Consider the following 26,334-nt stretch of genomic DNA (forward strand, 5'->3'; position numbering starts at 1 on the left):
TTGGAAGGCGAAGGAGGGTGGAGGAAGAGGAGTAGGAGGAGTGGGAGGAAAGGGTGTGGTGAGGAGGTGGAGGGGAGGAGATCCAAGAGCGAGCAGCCAATCTCCTCCGTGACAGCAGCTCAAAAGTGAGCAATCCGACTCGTGACCGGTTGGGTGTGGTGGGTTTCTTTTCGTGGCGAGTTCACCAGGACGCGCTCGGTGACCAGCCCGGCACGATCTACGACGTCACTCACAGCGTCTCCAAACGCGCTCGCCCTCGTCGCAGACTCAAACCACGTCACCTCTAGGTCGTCGGGTCGTTTTGCGTTCAGTCCTGAGCCCGGAGGGACCACTGTGCCAGCCAAGACCTGGTCCCACCTCATGCTTGGCTCAACAACTGGAGAGTGACCGAGTTGCGCCCCATGCAAGTGGCAGCACAGTGGCACCGTGGGTCTGTCCTCTTGTTGGGGACCGACCGACCACGCCAAAACAACCCCCACCCTCTAGCCCCAACCCCCATCATCAGTCACAACTCATCCTGCCAGTGTGCCACGCAACCCTCCGCTCGGTCAGACCGAGCGCCCTACAGCCCCGGTACGGGGGAGTCGGGGGGTACATGCCGTAGGCGAGGCGTAGCTGGACCCCCGCAAGACTTGTCGGCCAGGCAGCGGACGGACGGAGGTATGTACTTGCAGCCCGTCGGTGGTCCCACACCGCACCAGCCCCTGTCTGACGAACATGTACGGGGCAGGCTGACTGTTGACACAAAGGGAACAGAAGACCCACAAAGGCGTGAGGACGGACAGGACAGCTGACAACCACAGCACCTGCAGGCCCAGAGTCAGAACCCACTCAGAGCCCCAGCCCAGAAATCACTCCGTTAAGAATTAGAGACAGCGTTGAGTCAACCTGTACCCCACTCTGCTGGAAAACAGAACCATGTACAGAGGTTAATTATAATCACAACAAAAGCCTAGTAGCGACAAGATAAGTCCGACATACTGTATAGGCTACTTCATCTTACTGTATAGGCTACTTCATCTTACAATGTTCTATACTGTATAGGCTACTTCATCTTACAATGTTGTCACGCTCAGAAAATTGCTGATCTACAAGATTGCAGATGTGCTATTTTCGGCGTGAGATACAGTCGCGCGATGGGAGCACAAATTAAGCATTCAAAACGGTGCAGATTCTGTGTGTGTGGAGGACTGAAGTAACCCTTCCAAACCATAAAACTATGAGTAAGTGTAGGGGTGGATATTGGCAAGAATCTCGCGATGCAATACGTATCACGATACTTGGGTCACGATGCAATAGTATCACGATATATTGCAAATCTTTGCGATACGATACTATTGCGATATATCAGCTTTAAAAGCTGAAGACGCTGCTCTAATGTTGTTGTTTTCGTCGTTCGCAGCCATTTTCTTGGGACCTCACTCACTGAACCGGAAAGGGGAAGTAGCTGCTATAGTAAAGCCACATCTAGAGGTAGCGGAGTGTCAGGACCGCACTTCTACCATTGGTTCCTATGCATGGGGACATATTTTATTTTACTCAAAGTATTGCGATACTACTGCCTGAAGTATCGATACAGTATTGGAAAATAAACTATCGCGATGTATTGCCATATCGATTATATTGCCCACCCCTAAGTAAGTGCAGGACCCCATCCAGACTTAAGCTCTACTGTCCACTGGTCAGACTCCAACATGTTATCAATAGAAGGGGCATAGAAACACATAGAAGAGCCCGCAGGCTGGAAAGGGTTTGCGTTGAAAGATCTTTATTGGCTCCATTTGGATCTGGCACAGAGAGGGTTAAACATGGCAGAGAGATCTGAGGGTATTTATTTAGGCACCAATGTGGATTTCTTTGGCAAAGACTTATCAGGCCTAATCCGCAGAGAGAAGTTAGAAGTGCATAGTATTAGTTGTTAACCACTTAACCACAAAATGCACAATGACGCGCTTCGGTAGATTTGGGTTGTGTAGACAGACAGTGTGCCATGATGTAACTACAAATAGTAATGATAAGATATCTTCATCTCGCCAATATTTGGAATTACATCATGGTAAGGTAAAGACACAACCAAAACCTCTATCAAAGTGACATTATGATTTAACCACAAACAAAAATCTTAACTTATATATTTATAAAAAGCCCTACAATCTCACAACACATCACAATGCAAGTTGTGAGCTTGTATACCTTGTTATTCGTTTTACATTTTCACGTATAATGCTACCCAAAATTGGGATGTTAATGGTTAAGGTTCTCTCATTCACACATACAGTGTGCACATTAAAACCCAATTGTTTTTTTTCCTTACATGCACTTAGCACATTGTCCAAAATGCTTTCTTCATAAACCTTGTAAACAATATTGACCATAAATACGCTTTCACACACTTGCATACAGTTGGCCCAGGTTAAGTTACCACTTTGAGAAAGAACTATCAGGATTTCAATGCAAAAAACTGATGACAAGACATCAAGTAACAACAATGAATGGAGAGGAAAAAAAATAAACAGCATCGACAACACGACAGAGAGACCACACTAACAACTACAGCAGTGGTCTTCAACGTTTTCAGGCCAAGGACCCCTTAGCTGAGAGAGAGATAAGGCAGGGACCCCCAGATTCCATATAGTTTCATCGTTTGACAACACAATCATCAGTGTATTTTGGATTCATGTCAATTTGTGTTATCAGATATGTAACCACTTGAACCGTCAATACTTAATAAACTTGACCTTTCTCTGTACTTAGTGTGCTCTTTTTTCCCCTCTACACCAAACCTCTTTGCCAAAAATAGCTGATCTACAAGTTCACAACGCCTCGCAGCGTGAGCTTGTAGATCTGCAATTTTTGGCTAAAGTTCTCAGAATATGGACGTTAGCGTTCAAGCGGTTAATATAAAAGAGAAAAAAAGGTTTCTATCACACAAAGATTTGAAGGACCCCCCTTGTAGTAATTCTGAGGACCCCCTAGGGGTCCCGGACTCCCCTGTTGAAGACCCCTGAACTACAGTACAAACCATGGAAGAGAAAAACTCATGGGGAAAATAAAAACAACAACAGACAAACATCCGGATGCAACACGTACACTCAACAACATTTACTACAAACATTCAAGTTCAGCGCCCCCATCAGGTAGGGACAAGGGCCACAGTCTAGCTCCGCCAGGTGGCCCTTGTCGCCGTGAGCGCCCGACGACTCTGGCGAGGGAGACGGAGACGGGGCGGGGGAATACAGAGGAGGAGGAGAAGAAGAAGAGGAGGAGAGAGACGAAGGGGTGGGGGGCTCCAGCAGCAGTTTCGGAGGAAGGAGGCCCGGGACCTGGGACTCACCGGAGGGGACCGTGGTGTGGTCGGTGTGGTTGGCCTGCGACTGAGGAGGCCTGCTGCTCTGGGCGTGGTGGCTCTGGGACTGCTGGAGGATGTTAAGACACTCGCCCAGGCAGCTGAGGGTGGCCGCCGACGTGGCTTTGAGCAGCAGCAGGTCGTGGTCCAGGCAGGAGACGGGGCCTCGGGTGGGCAGCGAGTCGATGGACTGGACCAGGGATCTCTGCTGACCCTCGGCCTGGCACATCACCTGGAAAATGGGAGGACAGACAGCAATGTTGTTTTATTTTTTACTTTTTTTTATTTATCTCTATTTATAATTTTTATCCCACGATTTTGCAACCCATTTTTTCACCCAGTGCCAATTGCCTATGTAATCCTGGGATCTGCTCTCTCCCTCTGCCGCGCCTGGGGAGACAACGGACTGACCTCATGCTTCCTTCTATGCATGAGTAGTCCAAGTTGTTTCTTTTCACCTGACAGTGGGGATTTCCCCGGGATGGACGAAGCGCGTGGAAGGAACACGTTATTCCAACCAGTTCCTTTCCCCTCCATCAAGCGCCCTGGCTGGCCAGGGGGAGGCATTATTGAGACCAGGATTACTGCATGTTTTTGTGAGGGTATCAACCCTAGGAGACACGGGGAGAACATGCAAACCCAGGACCTTCTAGCTGTGAGGCGAAGCGCTAACCACTGCGCCAACGTGCCCCCAGCAAAGTTGTTTTTGACAGCAAATTTTGATTTAGTTTTTGAATGAAATGTCATTTAGTTTTAGTCATAATAAGTCACCTGAAAAGTATTCGTTTTAGTCTAATTTTACTAAAGATTTTAGGAGACTAAATCTACAGTTGATTTAGTCAACTGAAATGCATTTTGGCAGGCCTTGATGGCAACATAATGACTGATTTTACACTTGGTTGTGTGCTGAAAATAGCAGATCTACAAGCTCGCGACGCGTTGTGAGCTTGTAGATCGGCTATTTTCAGCACGCAACAGCTGAGAGCAACCAAACATAAAATGACTCTCTTCTCCTCTTGTCCCTCTCTAATGTTTTAGTCTAGTTTTTATTTTGTTGACGAAATTGTCAATATATTTAGTCTTAGTTTTAGTCATCACATAGCTTAGTTTTTATTTAGTTTTTGTCAGTGAAAAAACGCAGTCGACAAATAGTTTTCGTCATAGTTTTAGTCGACGAAATCAACACTGGGACAGAGATGACAAGGATTCAGGGGACAAGGATACCTTGGGACAGCCGACAGAGTCTGTTATTGATCATAATCATAGACCTGTCAATACTCTGATGGTCCTGTGTGGCCAGACAATCAGAGATCCCCGCCTCCTATCGATTGTCTCGTCAGACTCCTGAACAGTACCTGTGACCCCCCCGGGGGCCACTCACATGGCCCCTGGTGTGACCCCCCCGGGGGCCACTCACATGGCCCCTGGTGTGACAATTGTCATGGCAAACCCCTGAACAGTGTTTGTGCCAAGGTTGGTGCGGTTTGGAGCAGATAGAAACATGTTATGTTTCTATTTCTAACATCCACCGTCCGCCCATTAAGCAATTTTAAAGATTTGTTTTTTATGTCTTTATTGCATAGGACAGTAGCCTAGTTCCAGACCCTGAATCGCTAGCCACACCCCTTTAATATTTTTGTTTTGGCGATTCAGGGGTCTAGAAGTGCTCTCATTGAAGAGTCCTTCCTCGGTTGAAGATCCGATCGGCGAATCAGCGTCGTGAATCAGCGTCTTGTGATCAGCGTGGGTGGGGGTTTCTCAGAACTAATGTGTGTTTCCAAGTACACCAGCGCCGCCGCCGTACCGTACCGCGCATCGCGTCGCGGTAAAATGCGGTAAATTGCGGTAAAATGCGATGTGTATCGATCTCGCTATGAAACACCAGTAGCAGGCATGTTATGTTGTGTTTGATTACTAGTTCGTAGTGCTCCTATTCTGACTGTTTCTTTGGTTAGCTAGCAAGTAGCACTAGAAAGCAACAGGCTAGCCACTAGCCAGCCAGTCATGTGTTGGTCGGTGAACCAATCGCTGAAGACTGCCTCTTTTTGGCAACGCCCATCCCTGCAATCGCCCTGGGGGGAAGCGAGTTCAGACTGAATAATGAAGTGAAACGAAATGTCAATTCAGGCTGAGTGTCAGGCTAATAGGACAGTAGAATGACAGGAAAATGAAGGGAGAGATGGGGAGAGACATGCAGACATGCGATGCCGCCAGGCATCCATGCCTATGTGGCAATGCCTAAGTGGTATGCGCCTTGAACCAGTAGGCCAGCGGGCACCCCCATTAAGTAATTTTAATATAGTATCCACCTGTTTCCGTGGGAATTTACTGTAGAATTATATGTGTGGGACACATCCGGTAAGCGGTGTAGAGAACAGCTGAGAACAGCTGACATACAAGCTCACGTCGCGTCGCAGATGCGTCCGTTGTGAGCTTGTAGATCACACTCGGCGCCGCCGGAACTGCCGCCCACCTTCTGTGCAATGCACGATGGGGCGGGAGGACCTGCATATCATCGTTGTCGGGTGGAAACCTTGTATGTCCAAGACCGTTCGTTTTGTATTTATCATTTTAAAAATGAACGAAACTAGTGAAAACAGCAGATCTACAAGCACACAATGCCTCGCACCGCAAGGCGTTGTGTGCTTGTAGATCAGCTGTTTTCACTACTTTTGTGCGACAGTCTTGTATGATGAAGCAGGGCTTTGCTTGGTGAAAAAACGTACAAATTTGAAACTTGGAGATACCGAGGTTTCTGCCCGACAGTGGCGATATGAGGAAGGTGATATGGTTGGATTTTCAATGGCGTTTTTCTCCTTGGTTATAGTATAGCCCATTGGATTTAGATTTCCACAGACATATCAGCAGGCAGAGATCTCTGATCATCTGTGTACAGTATGCAAGACCAATACTCTGATTCCACCAGGCTATCTTTTACATAGCGAACAGTGAGGGACACCGGACGGACAAAGGTTCTTTGTTCCTTCTGGTACAGGCTGCTACTGTATAGAAAACATGGGTTCTGAGGGGCATTTCAAAGTGCCCTTAAGCCCCTTTTCGACTGCAGTTTTAGCACCACACCACACCACACTACACCACACCACACCGCACCACATAAAAATATCTACATTTTCATTACACAAAAGTGCCCCTATCGGTAAGAAACAAATTGACCCTTTTAACTGTGATTATAATACAATATAAATTTGTAATACAACTATCCTAATTATAATGCACTATAATGGATTATAACTGTGATTATAATACATTATAAAGTATTAATGTATTACTATGATAATTATAATACACTATAATAGATTATAATAGTGGTTATAACGCAATAGAATCTATTATCATGTATTACAACTATATCATGGTAGTCTAAATGAAAAGCCAGTGAGTGATCAGTCATTATGATGTTTTTGGCCCTGTGTGGCCTAGCTCAGACCTACTCTAGAGTGGATACTTTTTAGTACCCTGTTTAGTACCACTTTCACACCACTCTACCCAGGTCCTTGTAGTGGAAAACCTGGCACAAGTGGGCGGTGTGGTGTGGAGTGGTATGGTGTTGGGCCAGTGGAAAAGGGGATTTAGTGTATGTAAACGTTTGGGGTTACATAAGCCGATTGTGGTTGTCTTTTAGGTTCGAAAGTCCAGAGTTGATCCAAAGCTAAAACTGACAAAATAATAGTAAAGACCCGAGTCTCCACATCCTCTTGAGGGGAGGTGGAGAGACAGGGAGAGAGAGAGAGGGGGAGAGAGAGAGAGAGAGAGTAGCTGTGCTTCCAATCTTGTGCCCCTTCTCCCACATCCTCTGCAATCACAGACAGAGCCAAAACCTTCAGAGCAACCAGCCCTAAACAAACACAGCTTCACCGGAGTGCGACACACAACAATGTCTGTCAGATTGCCTGCTGCACCTCCCTACAGTAGCCTACTCGCCCGCCCGCCTCTCATTGGAAATGTAATTACCGGGCGCCTCAATCACTCCACGGGTGAAAGGACCTCTGGGTTGGACCTTGAAGGTCCCCAATTTTCTTACATAAATGTAGCCTAGTTTGAGAATAGTTCTGGTGTTGAGGGATTTGCATTTCCTCCTCACTCTCTGGAAACACAAAACAAACAAGGGTATTGGACATTGTTGTAATATGGAGCTTCTATCAGATTCAATGGATATTTGACCCCCTGTGAACCAATGGCAAGATCTGAGGGGCCCAGCTCAGGCACGTGCACACATAGACATCAAAGGGGGCTTGAGCCCCTGCCCTTTTTTTTTGTGTGTTTTTTATCCCACGATTTTTGCAACCCATTTTTCTCACCCGGTGACTACCTAACCTGTAGTCCTGGTTTCCGCTCTCCCCCTGCCGCGCCAGGGGACATTGGGGAGCACCCGGCTGGCTAGGGGGAGGTAGTATACTGTAGAAACCAGGACTACTGCATGTTTTTGTGTGAGGGCCTATGCCCAAGGAGACACGGGGAGAACATGCAAACTCACCACAGAGAGGCCCCATCGCCAACCCCACCTAGGGTGTGGGTGCTGATGACGCGGGTGGAGGAACACGCCCCCAGCTTCCCCCGGTGGGAATCGAACCCAGGACCTTCCAACTGTGAGGCGAAGTGCTAACCACTGCACCACCGTGCCCCACGCCCCTGCCCTTTTACCCGTCTGTAAAAAGTGCCCCCTCCAGACCATGAATGCAGTTTTCACTAAGGTGAAAGAAATGCAAATGCCCCTCTTTCCATGACATACCTGAAGGCAGCATTCAAGAGAATTGCCTTGTCCAAACTATCCTGAACTTGAAAGCAGCATCTCATGTTGAAAGAATTGCCCTCTCTGTGTAGAGGTGCACGGGTGCGAAATTCATGCTGTACGCCACATCTCCAGTATTCACTTGATTATGCTTAGTTCAGTGTTGTATTAAATACAGAAAATAGCCGACCTCCAAGCTCACAACGCGTCGCGCTGCGACGCGTTGTGAGCTTGGAGGTCTGCCATTTTCAATATTTTCACCAAAAGGCCCTTTTAGAAATGTCAGCCCCTGCCTCTCTAAAAATTCTCTGCACGTCCCTGGCCCAGCTGGTTGTTCTCAGGTTCTGGCTGCTCTCCAAGGCCCTGAAGGATCCCAGATTCTGAAACGACCAGCCAGTTATTCCTGTTAAATCAGGCTTTAAGCTTCGGCTTGTAAATTCAATAGTTTCCCTAAACGGTCCGTTGATGTTTCCACTTTATGTTGTTTTATGATTCCTTCCTGTTGCCTTTATAGGTTTAGCCTACACTATTATGCTGCCTGGATATGTTTTGTCCATTACGCAATATTATGATCACACATCATAATGCATTACAATACAACACAATGCATTGCACACGCACGCACGCACGCACGCGCACATACACACAGACACACACCCACATAAGAGAAGCCGAGTTTGTCATCATTCAGTATTGATGTGCAGGGGCGTCACAAGGGGTAGGAAGGTGGGACTGAGTTACTAGGGCCCAAGGTGGAGGGGCCCTAGTAACTTTAGCTATTGAAAAATAGCAGATATACAAGCTCGCAGCGCGGCACTGAGCTTGTAGATCTGCTATTTTCGAAAAGTCGTGAAAATATGTGCAAATCTTTGAATATGTATTTTTTAAGCGAACATTTTGTAACTCAAATTTTGCTTCTTGGGGGGTCCCTGGAAATAAATATTTTGAGATGGGGGTCCGTGGCCAAATTCATATCATTTTGGGGGTCCTTCACATGAAAAAGTTTGAGCATCACTGACATAGAAACATGGGTTTCTTGCACACATTTTCACAATTTCACAAAAATAGCAGATCTACAAGCTTGCAGCGCAGCACTCTGTGCCGCGCTGTGAGCTTGTATATCTGCAATTTTTCAATAGTTAATAATCATGGGGGGCCCGCAGTGAATCCTTGTACCCAGGGCCCAGAATTTGGTGTGACGCCCCTGTTGATGTGAGTGGGATGTTGGAGGGTCCCGTGGTAAGCAGCCTTTTCCCCAGCAATGTTAAAGTACTCAGTGGCTGCACACTGCTTCAAATGCACATGCCGGGTATGTGCAATGAAATACATTAAACAACAAATAACCCAATCCGTAGCCTCCGGGACTCGATGCACCACCTCTCCAGACTGTACCCTCTTCTCACTTGTTCAACATAGCTTTTTAACGCTGTACTTTTAACCCATTTAGGCCTAGAATTATTGAATGCTTTAACCAGTGAAAAATAGCAGATATACAAGCTCACAGCGCGGCACCGAGTGCCGCGCTGCGAGCTTGTAGATCTGCTATTTTTGAAATGTTGTGAAAATGTATGAAAATCTTTGAACATATGTCTTTTTTAAGCGAACGTTTGTAACTAAAATTTTGCTTCTGGGGAGTCCCTGGAACGAAATATTTTGAGATGGGGATCCGTGGCCAAATACATATCATTTTGGGGTCCTTCACATGAAAAGGTTTGAGAACCACTGACATAGTAGTCTCTCAGGAACAGACTAACTGAGCTCCAGTTAAGTGAAAAGGACCTTTTCTTTGACGATGGCTATAGCCAGATTGCTGACATAGAAACATAGGTTTTTCAAAAAATATTAGAAGGATTCAAAAGACACTTATAGAATCGGGTCAACATTATAGTTTTCACGATTTTTCTAAAATAGCAGATCTACAAGCTCGCAGCGCGGCACTCGGTGCCGCGCTGTGAGCTTGTATATCTGCTATTTTTCAATAGTTAAAGCATTCAATAACGATACACAATAATGTGTACCCGTTCTAAAATGGGTTTAATGCGTTGCGTTAGACGTCCCACTTGGCAGACGAAAGGCCCTGTGACTGTAAACTACAACATAATTTGTCACCGCAGACACACCGTGCCGTCCTCCAAAAGACTCAATCGATGGTAAACGGTGGAAATGTTGGGTGAAGGGGAGGATGGATGGTTTCACACACACACAACTCTGCTACAATAATCCATCTCACCAACCAGACGCTGGTGAAGGACACTGCTATGACCAGGGACGTGCTGGGCCCCTGATTCAGCCCGGGAAAAAGAGTTGTAGAGGCCCTCATTACGCGCTATAGAGAGATCTCTCTCTATAGCGCTGCTGCTACTCAAAGATCTGCCATTTCAGATCATGACAAGTGACAAGCCAGTGGGCCAATTACATGAGTTATATTTCGTCGTTGCCGGGTGGAAACCTTATATGTCCAAAAACCGTTTGTTTTGTATTTATCATTTTAAAAAATGATTTAAACTAGTGAAAACAGCCAATCTACAAGCACACAACGCCTCGCTTGTAGATCTGCTGTTTTCACTACTTTTGTGCGACGGCCTTGTATGATGAAGCAGGGCTTTGCGAAAAAATCTGCAAATTTGAAACTTGGAGATAGGAGGTTTCTGCCCGACAGTGACGATTTACTTTGTTGGCCGCCCAGCCCCCAAAATGGAACGAAAGCCGACATTTTATTTTAAATTTTTTCCTAATGGCCGGCCTGGTAATGAACCGGCCGTTCGGGAGTTGTCCCGCTTTTCCCAATGGCCAGCACGTCCCTGGTTATGACCCACTCATGAAGGACACGCATCTCACTGCGCTTCATACAGACGGACATGTATAATCTAAAACTGGGGGTCCAGCTTACATTATTCTAGGGCAGGGGTCTTCAAAGTTTTCAGGCCAAGGACCCCTTAGTTGAGAGAGAGATGAAGCAGGGACCCCCACAACCTTTTCATAGATTCCATATAGTTTCATTGTTTGACAGCACAATCATCAGTGTATTTTAGATTCATGTGATTCATTGTGTTTTAAAATATTTAACCACTTGAACCATCAATACTTTATAAACTTTACCTTTCACTATGTACTTAGTCTGCTCGTTTTCCCCTCTACACCAAAGTTCTTTGCCGAAAATAGCAAGCTACAACGTTGTGAGGCGTTGTGAGCTTGTAGATCGTCTATTGTTGGCTAAAGTTCTCCGAATATGGACGCTAGGGTTCAAGTGGTCAATATAAAAAAGGAGAAAAAAGTTTCTATCACTCAAAGATTTGGAGGACCCCCTGTAGTAACTCTGGGGACCCCCTAGGTTTCCCGGACCCCCTGTTGTTCTATAGGGTTCTAGGCTTATTGAATAATCAATTGCCATAAAAGCTTTATGTTTGTTATGTAACGTTGAACTTGTAGCCTATTTGGACTATAGGAAAGCATCAGCATAACCGTTCCAATCACAGCTGAACTGTCGCTAAGTGGTCTACCTGAGATGCTTTCTGCCAAGTGTCACAGTTAAAGTGGTGTTATGCAACCTGAAGCGCCCGTCTATTTCTGACCTGCGTGTGAGAATCCCTCGTATCTCATCTGTTTGGTGACGACAGTAAAACGCCTCCCTTCCCTTGTAAACAAGGTGAACAAGACGCAAACGGGTTCCGTGCTCTCAGTCAGGAGAGAGTAGTAATGAAAGAAGGTCAAAGAGGCAGAAGGAGAGAGAGGCAGAGACAGAGAGAATGCACACCACAAAAAGAAACAAGACAGAGGTGCTATTCTTGGAGGCCAGTTCTGGTGCCTGTGGAACTCCTTATTTGGGCAAGACTGGCATATTGATGACAATAGGTTAGTGTTGGTAGTTTCTGAGTATCTTTGCTTTGTTTAACAATGACAGTGAGATACTTGTTTGCACTAACTAGCATTGACTGCTATGGTCTCTTTTGCAAGACACTTTATGTATATATACTTATATATTATTCGCCCCCCTCTATTGATGCACCTTCTCCTTATTGGTACTGTACTGCTCTTGTCTTTGTTTTGTTTTTTTTCCCTCTTATCTATCTTTCTTACGTCTCTGTAACTTTGTAAATAACTGTATACTGCTGTGCTACTACTGGACAACTAAATTTCCCCCTTGGGATAATAAAGGTATCTATCTATCTATCTATCTATCTATCTACATCAGTCATCTCCATATTTGGCCAAAAACTCCTCTGAGCAGAGGGGAGAGGAGAAATAGCATACACCAGTAAGACTCCCTAATACTGTGTAGTGATTTTCGTGATTTTAGGGCAAAATCTGTAGGAGCAGTGTCCAAAAATGTGTTTTTAAAAATCAGCCTGAAGGTGGCGCTATATGGGACAGATTCATATTGATGAGATGAGTGTAGACATACTGTGTACCGATTAGCGTGATTTTAGGGCAAAGATTGTAGGAGCAGTGTCCAAAAATGTGTTTTGCAAGAATCGGCCTCATGGTGGCGCTATAAGAGGGCCATGTGAGAAATGAGGGGTGGGGTCTCCGCGCCGCCTTGGCGGACGAATAGGTACCGGCCCCGGCTCTCCCGGACGCTCCTAGCCCGAGTTACGGCATTTTATGTGAGCTGCAGTGGAGGGGGTCCTCCACTGGGGGCGTCACCACTTTTGCATCCGTTCTGGAGCACCAGGAGTCGGTGGTCCCCGGGAATTCCCCGTGAGCAGCCCCGTTGGGGTGGTCATTTGGTCATTTTTGCACATTTGGTCATTTTTTACACCTGGGGGTCCCTGGAGCTCCGGGAGGTTGTAGTTTGGCAGGTAAGGGGTGTGTGTGCAAAATTTGGCATGGATCGGGGCAACGGTTGCGGAGATATGAGCAGGGCAAAAGTGTGACGTGTGACGTGTGACAGACTAAGGGAAGGACGGACGGACTGACAGCCGGTGGAGGTTTGGATAGTATAGGAGTGCAAGTAACTGCGACCTACGGTCGCAATTAAAATCAGGACAATCAAGGGAGCTAAGGGTTGAAGGCAGTTCTATAGAGGTGAGTTTTCAGGAGAGATTTAAAACGGGGCAAAGAGTCCGCAAGCCTTATCTCTTTGGGCAGATCGTTCCAGAGCTTTGGGGCTCTAAAAGCAAAGGCACGTTCGCCTTTAGTTTTATACTTGCAAACTGGGACGATCAGTAATAGACAAACACTGTTCTAGACAGCAGACCCATCAGTGCCATGCCAAGATGTAAAGATTCCCTCTGTAGAGCTAAGTACATTTACTTAAGTACTGTACTTGAGTATTTCCCATACTTTTACTTCTACTCCATCTACAGTAAGATCCAAATATTGTATTTTTACTCTACTACATTTATTTGTAGTAACTACTAGTTACTTTGTAGATTTAGATTTGTATTACTGAACATACATGATTATCCACTTCAGCGGTGCCATGTCATTGGTCTCATTGTTGGTCCCATTAGTCAGACGATGGTGAATGCTTAACCTGGTGAATGCTAACCTGGTTAGGATGTAATTGGTGATGTAATATGATGTAATATGGTACACACACAAATTGCTATGGCAAAAGGCTGAGGAAAACACATTGCTATGGCAAAACGCTGAGGAAAGGTGGCTACAGACACACGCACAGCCACTCTTAGGAGCGGTTTACCACCGCTCAAAAATGTGACAGCTCTTCCTGGCAGCACAACCACCTCTGTTCAGTCTGTAGAGCATTTCTGACTGAATTACATCACTTGTGTTGTAATGGGGCTCTTGTGGATGTCCGCTGACGTCATACTAGATCTGCTGTGTTTACAATGTCACCTTCAGAACATACATGACACCTCCCTGATCAATGTCACCTTCAGAACATACATGACACCTCCCTGATCAATGTCACCTTCAGAACATACATGACACCTCCCTGATCAATGTCACCTTCAGAACATACATGACACCTCCCTGATCAATGTCACCTTCAGAACATACATGACACCTCCCTGATCAATGTCACCTTCAGAACATACATGACACCTCCCTGATCAATGTCACCTTCAGAACATACATGACACCTCCCTGATCAGTTCTAAGACAAACTGGAAAAGATGCAATTGGAAATCGCAAGTGTGGTTGCCTCAACGTCATGTGAAGCTCGACCGATCCTCAAGCTTGCACCGCACCACTCTCTCCCCCATAGAACTCACCTACACTAACTACACCAGTCAGAATCAGTGACATCACCGATTACATCACTGATGACATCACTGGACTCCTCACTAGCACCACTCCCCCATTGAACTCAACTACACTCAAAATCAATGACATCACTGATGACATCAGATTGTGTATATGAACAATGGGCAACCACGCTTCAATTAGTAGTCAGCACTCCGCAAATGGAGATTCCGAACCTTTCGCACCGGTTCCGTAAAACCGCATATTGGGTCGGGTCGAGGCCTAGCTAAGAACGTAGGCAAATATCTGATCTATCTGCGTGCGAAATTTGGAGTCTGTAGAACCAACCATGTGCTGTCAGGACTCTTTCATGCGATTCGGGGCCAATTCGGCTTCGGCTTCAATTAGAGGTCACATCACAAGGAAGGATGACAACAATACAGTGTGACATCACAATTGGTCAATGATTAGATCACTGTTTTTCAACGTCTGGCCAAATGGACCCTTGTGGGCCTGTACAAAGTGAGCCGTGCCTCTATGAGTGCCTTGTATGAGTTAATCGTGGGCTCGCCTGAAAGGCGAGACCAGTATGTTATCTTCATTATGTATCTATCCCTTAGCCCTTAGCCAATGAGGTGCAATTGGAAATTTGTGGAAAAACATCTGGGAGTGGTGCTAGCTGGAGTATTGGTTGAGCTTCACATGACAGTTAGCACGCTGCAGAATATAGTCACGTCGGCAACCACACTTGCAATTGAGGTGCCAATGAGGTGCAGCCAAAGGGTAGATATTTGTGCCCATACATGGTGTTACATGCAAGCCCACGCTGCTTCGTAGGAACAGTATGTCTAGTTTTAGATTATTAAGGGAAGATTCCTATTGTAAAATAATCTACTGTGCAAATTGACATCGTTAACACATTCCCCGTCATTTTAACATACCTTCGTACTCTACGGTGCCTCTGGTCTCCATAGACTTCCATGTAATTCATAGTGCACGGATCATGCACACCCATGCCTAGATAATGCACCACGTGTGTCCACATTGCTCACAGCTTTCAAACAAAAAAATCCGAATGGAAATCCGTTCAGGCATTCATGAGATAGAAGCCATTATGTTTTCCTAAAATGTAAACAAAGATGACTGCCATGTTTGATAGATGGGGTTGCTATGGGGGTTAAACATGCAATTTCGCGATTTCTATCATGCCTACTACATTTTTTGGGGTCAGAAAAAAAAATTGGAAAAAAATATTTTTTGAAAAAAAAAATCTTTTTTTTTTCAAAATGGCGGAAATTCTCGGGACTATCGGGCCTGGCAGGGAAAGACATTGAAATAATCTCGGGACTATCGGGCCTGGCATGCAATGAGTTAAGCACCTTTGGTAACAGTTTGTGTTTGCTGTGTCAGACCAGAGCTCTGCTCATGCTATAAAGTCACTGTTCACCAGAATTAGTTCGCAGTTTTTGTGAACATCGCTGGAAGAGAGACCTGGAACGGAGAACGGAAACTTGATAGTTGGAGAAGAGAGAGAAGAGAGAGAAGTATGAGGCGAGTCTCCGTCAGCCACCGCCTGGGCTTAGCTGCCGCCTTCATGCTGCTGGTGGTGGGATGTCACTTGAATGTCATCGGATGCATGTCTGGAGCCAGCAGACGCGTGGCCAACACGCCATCAATGCACGATGTCGGATTCTCCATGCATGAACACCACTTTGCCGCGAACGACACAGCCACAGAGCAACGGCAACATCAGGAGCCCGTCGATGAATTCCGCACAGCTGGAGCCGGCGGACGCGGTCCACCGCTGCTGGAGGTCGATCGCAACGCGCCGACGGCGGACGTGTCGGGGCGGCCGTACTTTGTCGAGTGGCCTGGCGAATATCACTTTGTTGTGGACGAACCCAGACAATGCCGACGACACAAGCCCTTCGCTGTCATCATCGTCCCCGTGGCCCCCGGCGACAGGGCCAGTCGGGATACCATTAGGAGCCTGTGGGGAGCCGACACCCAGTTCCCTGTGTTGGGAAAAAGGGTGAGTCTCTTCTTTCTCCTGGGACTTCCCACGGGGGAAGGCGCAGGACGGAGACGTCCAGGAGAGCCGACACCACCACGACCTCCTTCAGGGCAGCTTCCAGGACACCTACAGAAATCTGACCATCAAATCGATGGTGATGATGGAGTGGCTCCAGTCCCGCTGCCCGATGGCGTCGTACTACATGAAGGTGGACACGGACATGATGGTCAACGTTCACAGCCTCGTCGATATGCTGTTGGACGTGCCGAGAGAGAACTACGTGACCGGACTGGTGCCCCGCGCAGGGGTGGTTATAAGGGACAAAGACTCAAAATGGTACTTGCCTCAGGACGTTTACCCTGATTCACATTACCCTGCGTACGCGAGAGGACCGGTCTATGTGTTCTCCTCTGACATGCCCGGGAAGCTCCTGGAGGCATCCCTGCACGTTGACGCCCTGTTCCTGGAGGACGTGTATCTGGGGCTGTGCATGAAGCACCTGGGCATCCCCTTCACCGACCTGCCGCTCGCAAGGAGAAATATGTTGTATGTTTGTACGGAGTGTTCAAGATACGTGTGAGTTCCGGTCGCAAGGCGATAAAGAAGTGGCCGAGACGAGTCCACACCCACCCAGGTGCCAAGCATGAGGCCGTCTCCACAGATAGTCCATCCAGGACATAAAACTGGAGTAGGGTTGCAACTGTAAATTTCATAAAACAAAAACAGTCATTTTATATGGAAAATTATAATCGATTAATTGATCCCTATTTTGGAGCATCATGGGTGAAAAGTAAAACGAAATAAATAGCGAATAGCGTGGTGAAAATAGCCAATCTTCGAGTTTACAATGCGTTGTGACATTGTAGATCTGCTATTTTTCCACAATTTTTGCATGACATAAGTGATTAATCGATTTGTAATTATAAAAAATAAATAAAAAAACGATTAAAACGCTACTCCGTTATTCGATTCATGGACAAGGTCATGTTAGAATAAAATCGCTAAGAAGTGATGGTTGAAGTTGCGGCCCTAAACTGGACAGTGACAGACGGTCAGGCCTGGACTAACGAACGCGCAAGCTCACAGAGCAGCAGCCTGGGGGCCTGAAGCTCCAGGGGGGCCCCCGTGCACCAAAACCCTGAATCTCCAGGGGGGCCCGTGCACCAAAACCCTGGAGCTCCAGGGGGGCCCGTGCACCAAAACCCTGGAGCTCCAGGGGGGCCCGTGCACCAAAACCCTGGAGCTCCAGGGGGGCCCGTGCACCAAAACCCTGGAGCTCCAGGGGGGCCCGTGCACCAAAACCCTGGCAGCACCAATCAACAACGTTTTTTTTTCAGCCTTCCATCCCGTGCTAGCTTTGTGTCTTTTTCTTTTCAAATTCCGCAGTGGCGTCAGTTCAGCAAAAGGCATGATGAATTTATTTTAATTTTATTTTTTCCCTGTAGCCAAGGTATGGCAGCCGCCACACCTTGCCATATCCAATTGACGCCTCTGCAATTCCGTGCATGCCTTCAGCTTCAGCACTGTATCTGCATGCATTCATTAATCTCTTTTTGACTGTAAGAACCGGTGTTGATTTCGTCAGTTAAAACTATAATGTATAAATATACTATACGAAAAATGTTCTTCGACTACCCTTTTCCACCGATGAAAACGAAATAAGAATTAAATAAAAAATAAGCTACGATCACTGAAAAGTAAGAAAAAATATTTTGGCAAATGTGTTTACTTGGCCTCTACGGAGTGCACATAGAAAGTTATACACAGAACGGTTATGGGTCAAAACGCGAATTGGCCTGTTACCACCATGTGGCTGATTTGAAAAATGTGCCATTTCATCCTTGGCAATGGCATTGGTCCAAAGGTTCATTAGTCCCAATCTGTTAAGAATACTATGCCTAACCCTAACCCTAACCTCAGTAACCCTAACTAAATTCGGACTAATGAACCTTCGGACTAATGAACCTTCGGACTTATGGGAAGTCCCCGAATATATGCATGCAAATTAAACGGAAATCGCATGCTGTTTTCATGATTTGAGGCATTTTGTTCAAAACGGAGCACTCCGAAAAGTATCGATTTTGAATATAGTATTGATTTTCAATATGACTTTTCCATAGTATCGATACAAAATTTTTGAGCGGTGGTCACAACGCTCCTATACGTGGCCGTGTGTGTGGGTATGTCTGTCTCCGTCCGTGTCTGTCTGTCTGTCTGTCTGTCTGTCTGTATGTAGCCTGCCCTACAGTACCTTTTATGACCACACATGTTAAGGGAGGGGCGCTGTTTTCAGGCCAGGCCAGGCCAGGCACACACACACACACACACGCGCACACACACACACACACACTTTTTACCTCTCTCGTTGGTTTACACAACGTTACATTTATGTATCTTTCCAACTTTGGCTTATTCCTAGATCTTTTAAAGTTATACCATGTAACTTTTTTTATAAAACAAATCTTAAAATGGTCCTAGCTGTTAAATCGCTAAAGTTTTAGAACCCCCACTCCGTTATTTTCAGCTTCTAAAGCCTTCTCTTTATATGTTTTCTATGATCCCTGCCCGGGACCGGTTTTCGCGGAAAAATTGCGTCATCACACTACCGGCCAATCACAGCGAGGGTTATACACTGCCGGCCAATCACAGCGCAGAACATACACTGCCGGGCTCTCTGGTGGGTTTAGGAAACACGCCTTCAGGAAGTACACTGCAGTGTTTACACTGGAGGAGTCTAGCATGTAACTCCCCAACCGCTGCTCGTAGAAGGACACGGGAGACCTCATTGAAAGCGTCTCGGCGAGGCGAGGCGGACGCGGTGGTCTGACGGCCCGGTCCGCGAGCGAAAAACGGACGAAAAAAGCAAACGCGACCGCGGTTTGCTATACTGCTACAGACCACCAGTTGAGCAACTTACACAGTATAGCTTTAAACATTTTTTTGCACTAAAATCACAGTGGTGGCGTGGTATCGAAAATGGTATTGAGTATCGACATTTTTCAAAATATCGTATCAAAGTTAGAAATCCAGTATCGTGACAAGCCTAACGCGCACACACACACACACACACGCACTTATGTCATGCGAAAATAGTATATATATATAGTTAGCACAGCTCAAAAATATAAATATTTGGGACCCCAAACTGTAAAATATTTTTCAATTTAATCAAACCTAAAGTTCCTCATTCCTCAGATATGGCTCATTATGTCCTTTTAAACTTGACATTTTTACTAAATTGTACAGACACACAAGCACAATGACAGCAATACACACAAACAATTACACATTCTGTACAAACAAGCACAATGACGACAATACACAAACACAATGACAATAGCACACATACTAACACAATTGACAAACACATACAATGACAAACAACAAATACAAACAAAATGGTAATAATACACCAGTAAGACTCCCTAATCGGGAGATAAGCGACCGTCAATCAATTTTATTTCAGACTCTATAGGTCCATATAGCAACAATACAAGAGGCAGGTCGCATGTACACACGCAGCCTCATGGTGGCGCTAGAACAGGGGCATGTGAGAAATCAGGGGCGTAAGTTGTGGTTTGCCAGACGAGGAGTGTTTCTGCAAAGTTTGGCATGGATGGGTGCAACGGTGCCGGAGATAAGAGTAGGGCCAAAAGTGTGGTTTTCATAGTCACTTGCGACCTTACGGTCAATGGCAACAATAACCAAACACAATGGCAACAATACAGGCAGACGACTGACAGCAATGTCTTCTTATCTTCATACTGGGAGCAGGGACGTGCTGGGCCCCTGATTCAGCCCGGGAAAAAGAGTTGGAGAGGCCCTCATTGCGCGCTAGAGAGAGTTATCTCTCTATAGCGCTGCTGCTACTCAAATATTTGCCATTTCAGATCATGACAAGTGACAAGCCAGTGGGCCAATTACATGAGTTATATTTTGTTGTTGTCGGGTGGAAACCTTGTATGTCCAAAATGTTTGTTTTGTATTTATCATTTATTTATCATTATTTATCATTATTTAAAAAATGATTTCAACTAGTGAAAACAGCCGATCTACAAGCACACAACGCGTTGTGTGCTTGTAGATCTGCTGTTTTCACTACTTTTGTGCGACGGCCTTGTATGATGAAGCAGGGCTTTGCTTTGCGAAAAAAAATTACAAATTTGAAACTTGGGAGATTTCTGCCCGACAGTGACGATTTACTTTGTTGGCCGCCCAGCACCCAACATGGAAGGCCGACATTTTATTTAATTTTTTTCCTAATGGCCGGCCTGGACCAGCCGGGAATGAACCGGCCATTCGGGAGTTGTCCCGCTTTTCCCAATGGCCAGCACGTCCCTGACTGGGAGTCTGGGACACAACGCCTCAGCAAGATAGCCATCCCATTTTCACAGGGATCCGTGAGGCAAGCATGAAACGTCTACTCTTCTCTCATCAGTCAGGGGTAAACAGGCCCAGTGAGATGTCCAGAAATAGCCTGGCTGAGACCTCAGAGGTCTCATGCAGCCACGGCCGGGTATGAGTCACTGAGAGACGAGTCATTTGACGGGCTTACATCAGATATAAGGCAGCTGGATGGAAGAGACGTGTCTGTAGAATGACTCCATCACACTTCTGGATGGTTGGATTGCGGACGCAGGCACGTGCACACATAGACATCAAAGGGGGCTTGAGCCCCTGCCCTTTTACCCGTCTGTAAAAAGTGCCCAGCTCTCCAGACCACGAATGCAGTTTTTACTATGGTGAAAGAAATGCAAATGCCCCTCTTTCCATGCCATACCTGAAGGCAGCATTCAAGAGAATCGCCCTGTCCAAACTCTCCTGAACTTGAATGCAGCATCTTATGTTGAAAGAATTGCAATATCTGTGTTGAAATCCCAGTATTGACTTAATTATGCTTACTTCAGGATGATATCTAGCACCGAAAATAGCTGACCTCCAAGCTCACAACGCGTCACGCTGCGACGCGTTGTGAGCTTGGAGGTCTGCTATTTTCAATATTTTCATGAAAAGACCCTTTTAAGATATTTCAGCCCCTGCTGGCTCACCTTTTTTGTTGTATTCAAATCCATAATGTTGCCATATTGCCTTTCATTTTCTTTGACAAGCGAGTCATGGCAATTTGTGACTCATTTCTATAGTGACTAGTTTCTATTGGTCACCATTGTTGTTGCTACTTCATTGAGTCGGATTTAACCATAGAGTATATATAAAATAGAGAGCGGACCGGCCCCGCCCCCACTATCATTTCAATGCAAGTGCTCAGTGGCGTTTTGAAGCAATGGCTACATGCTAGCATGTAGCTAATCCAGGTGCATTCTGGGGGAAATTGGCCACTACCTAGTGGCCAAAATGTTTGACGTCGAGACGTAATGACGTCACGAACAACGTCGACGTCCATTGAACCCTATTGTAGACCCCAGCGCCGTGCTCTTATGCTCGTGCATGTATGTTTCATCCCGCCAGAAATTCCAGCTTTGGCCAGTAGGGCGGCCGCTTCAATGTTTACAAGCCGTTCTAGGGGCTTGGATTTAACAGGCTACAGACTCTGGATCACATAAAACCCTGACGATTAAAACAGCAGCTGCTGTGATCAGACGTTTGGATGTCATGATTTGTAAACAGCCTGTTTTATTGTGTCTGTCAGTGAAATCTGATCTCCTTGTTACCCGGTCAGTGGGCTCAGAGTAATGCCCTTCTCTGGTCATTCTTCTTGCATTTGATGTGTACAATAGCAGCCACAAGTAGCTGCCAGAGCCTGCTAGCATGCATGTTGTACAACAAACACACCTATCGCCCTAAGTCGATGCCCAACTAAGTCCAATGCATGGTTTATAAACAAATATAATCATTTTAATCATGTTGACCTATTGCTTATTATTAAAGCAATACAATATGGATTTAGCATAATTGACAAGAACAGTACTTGGTCCTTTCCTTTTTTCTCACTAAATTCCTTTCCCGAAAATAGCCAATCCACAAGCTCAAGGATGCTATGGTTCATATTCATAACTACGAAATGACCGTCAGGATATAGAAACAATGTAACGACCGTTCCTTCAAAATTCTAAACATCTGTCTCGCACAAAAACGATATTTGACAAGATAAAAGCCACACACAATAAAGCTTTCATGTTAGCTCAGCTAAATGTACCTTGTAGATCTGCTGTTTTCACTACTTTTGTGCGACGGCCTTGTATGATGAAGCAGGGCTTTGCTTTGCGAAAAAAAATTACAAATTTGAAACTTGGGAGATTTCTGCCCGACAGTGACGATTTACTTTGTTGGCCGCCCAGCACCCAACATGGAAGGCCGACATTTTATTTAATTTTTTTCCTAATGGCCGGCCTGGACCAGCCGGGAATGAACCGGCCATTCGGGAGTTGTCCCGCTTTTCCCAATGGCCAGCACGTCCCTGACTGGGAGTCTGGGACACAACGCCTCAGCAAGATAGCCATCCCATTTTCACAGGGATCCGTGAGGCAAGCATGAAACGTCTACTCTTCTCTCATCAGTCAGGGGTAAACAGGCCCAGTGAGATGTCCAGAAATAGCCTGGCTGAGACCTCAGAGGTCTCATGCAGCCACGGCCGGGTATGAGTCACTGAGAGACGAGTCATTTGACGGGCTTACATCAGATATAAGGCAGCTGGATGGAAGAGACGTGTCTGTAGAATGACTCCATCACACTTCTGGATGGTTGGATTGCGGACGCAGGCACGTGCACACATAGACATCAAAGGGGGCTTGAGCCCCTGCCCTTTTACCCGTCTGTAAAAAGTGCCCAGCTCTCCAGACCACGAATGCAGTTTTTACTATGGTGAAAGAAATGCAAATGCCCCTCTTTCCATGCCATACCTGAAGGCAGCATTCAAGAGAATCGCCCTGTCCAAACTCTCCTGAACTTGAATGCAGCATCTTATGTTGAAAGAATTGCAATATCTGTGTTGAAATCCCAGTATTGACTTAATTATGCTTACTTCAGGATGATATCTAGCACCGAAAATAGCTGACCTCCAAGCTCACAACGCGTCACGCTGCGACGCGTTGTGAGCTTGGAGGTCTGCTATTTTCAATATTTTCATGAAAAGACCCTTTTAAGATATTTCAGCCCCTGCTGGCTCACCTTTTTTGTTGTATTCAAATCCATAATGTTGCCATATTGCCTTTCATTTTCTTTGACAAGCGAGTCATGGCAATTTGTGACTCATTTCTATAGTGACTAGTTTCTATTGGTCACCATTGTTGTTGCTACTTCATTGAGTCGGATTTAACCATAGAGTATATATAAAATAGAGAGCGGACCGGCCCCGCCCCCACTATCATTTCAATGCAAGTGCTCAGTGGCGTTTTGAAGCAATGGCTACATGCTAGCATGTAGCTAATCCAGGTGCATTCTGGGGGAAATTGGCCACTACCTAGTGGCCAAAATGTTTGACGTCGAGACGTAATGACGTCACGAACAACGTCGACGTCCATTGAACCCTATTGTAGACCCCAGCGCCGTGCTCTTATGCTCGTGCATGTATGTTTCATCCCGCCAGAAATTCCAGCTTTGGCCAGTAGGGCGGCCGCTTCAATGTTTACAAGCCGTTCTAGGGGCTTGGATTTAACAGGCTACAGACTCTGGATCACATAAAACCCTGACGATTAAAACAGCAGCTGCTGTGATCAGACGTTTGGATGTCATGATTTGTAAACAGCCTGTTTTATTGTGTCTGTCAGTGAAATCTGATCTCCTTGTTACCCGGTCAGTGGGCTCAGAGTAATGCCCTTCTCTGGTCATTCTTCTTGCATTTGATGTGTACAATAGCAGCCACAAGTAGCTGCCAGAGCCTGCTAGCATGCATGTTGTACAACAAACACACCTATCGCCCTAAGTCGATGCCCAACTAAGTCCAATGCATGGTTTATAAACAAATATAATCATTTTAATCATGTTGACCTATTGCTTATTATTAAAGCAATACAATATGGATTTAGCATAATTGACAAGAACAGTACTTGGTCCTTTCCTTTTTTCTCACTAAATTCCTTTCCCGAAAATAGCCAATCCACAAGCTCAAGGATGCTATGGTTCATATTCATAACTACGAAATGACCGTCAGGATATAGAAACAATGTAACGACCGTTCCTTCAAAATTCTAAACATCTGTCTCGCACAAAAACGATATTTGACAAGATAAAAGCCACACACAATAAAGCTTTCATGTTAGCTCAGCTAAATGTACCTTTGGTGGAAGACAGACAAAGATCCAAGGTAAAACCATGGAGTAAAAAGAACAGTGCAGCCTTCTGGGACGTGACTGGATAGTGACTGGATAGATATTAATAGATATTAATTAATTTTTAAAGACTAATGATGTTTTACGTATATATTATAGTTTTTATTATGGGTTATATCATGTCCTGAGTGTCTTGTCTTAAATGTGTTCTGTCTGTGTGTTTTTATCTGTGCTGTAACACCACAACAAATTTCTGTGTGTCCTTGTGACGCATTTGGCAATAAAGTGTTTCTGATTCTGATTCTGATTACTCTACCCATGATGTCAAACAGATTCAGGACAAAAAACCATCAGACATTCCCGACCACACTGGTGTAAAGTAACCAAGTAACCAAGTACTGGGACAGGTGGATGTTTAAAGGGTACCCCTGGAGAAAGTGTATGTGCCCTGATATAAAATGCCATGACCCTCCATCTGACTGTGAAAAAAGAATTCAATGAGAATTCAATGACCCTCCCCAAGAGATGAAATAAAAAAGATTAACCCTCCCAATATATTGTCCTACGATATATTGTGATATTAAAATGTGACAATAAGTATATTATGTAATATATGCAAAAGTGTTTTGCATTTTAATGACTCTTCAATATGGACCCTTACAGATCTGTAACTCTGAGTGTACAAATGGAACCAAATGGACCCTATTGTGATTATATAGCAGACTTGAAGTCCACATAACCAGCTTTGGCAGTGATAAAACCGGTTTCTGGAAACAGTTCAAGGAACCGATTCCGATTCATCAATGTTGGATTCAGTTCCCCCAGTTCCTTCGGTTCCGAATCCCAACCCTACTGGATAGATAGCATGTTCACCCCTCCTGGTGAAGTTGCTCACAGTGAAAAGAAGCAGCAGGGGGAAATTGGGAATTGGCATAAGGACTAAACTGGGAGAGAGAGAGAGAGAGAGTAGCAATGGGTAGCTGAAGACGAATGTCGATCTCATTGAAGGACTGTTCCACAGGTGGCTGCCTAGTGAGGTTTTCATCTAATTACGTATTACTATTCAAAGGCAACGAACGGCCCAAAGTACGAAGTCTAAGGGTAATTCAGCACGAGCCATCACAGGAACGTATCATAATCATCAATATCATCATGGCCAACATCATGGTAATAACACAACGTAATTTAACCCATTTAGGCCTAGAATTATTGAATGCTTTAACCAGTGAAAAATAGCAGATATACAAGCTCACAGCGCGGCAGCTTGTAGATCTGCTATTTTTGAAAAAGTTGTGAAAATGAGTGCAAATCTTTGAATAGATGTATTTTCAAAGCGAACGATTGTAACTCAAATTTTGCTTCTGGGTGGTCTCTGGAACTAAATATTTTGAGATGGGGGTCCGTGGCCAAATATATATCATTTTGGGGGTCCTTCACATGAAAAGGTTTGAGAACCACTGACATAGTAGTCTCTCAAGAACAGACTAACTGAGCTCCATTTAAGTGAAAAGGACCTTTTCTTTGACGATGGCTGGCCAGATTGCTGGCATAGAAACATAGGTTTTTCAAAAAACCTTAGAAGTATTCAAAAGACACTTTTTCACGATTTTTCTAAAATAGCAGAACTACAAGCTCGCAGCGCGGCACTCGGTGCCGTGCTGTGAGCTTATATATCTACTATTTTTCAATAGTTAAAGCATAAAATAATGATACACTATAATCTGTACCCGTTCTAAATGGGTTAATCAAGAGATGTGGAATAGGAACATGGCTATTGCATCCATCCAGTCACTGCTCTGTCATAAATCCACCTACAGTACAGTATGAGCTGCACAGCATGCTGTTCCAG

General features: G+C 45.4%; 1 protein-coding gene and 1 pseudogene across 2 annotated transcripts in view; one reads left to right on the forward strand and one right to left on the reverse strand.

Moving 5' to 3' along the window:
* Window positions 1–26,334, reverse strand: part of osbpl10a (oxysterol binding protein-like 10a) — a gene marked incomplete at its 5' end in the record, with an annotated part of 278,334 nt that overhangs the window by 120,370 nt on the left and 131,630 nt on the right. The window contains one exon of the mRNA XM_080735634.1: window positions 3,335–3,578. Coding sequence (XP_080591760.1) covers window positions 3,335–3,578 — 244 coding nt within the window. The remainder of the gene's footprint in view (window positions 1–3,334; window positions 3,579–26,334) is intronic.
* LOC308292329 (beta-1,3-galactosyltransferase 2-like) lies at window positions 15,793–16,840 on the forward strand (annotated as a pseudogene). Its single transcript has one exon. The product of its transcript is annotated as a beta-1,3-galactosyltransferase 2-like (transcript).

The sequence above is a fragment of the Nannobrachium achirus genome (assembly GCF_963921795.1).
Source record: "Nannobrachium achirus genome assembly, chromosome: 10".
NCBI classification, from domain to species: Eukaryota; Metazoa; Chordata; class Actinopteri; order Myctophiformes; family Myctophidae; genus Nannobrachium; species Nannobrachium achirus.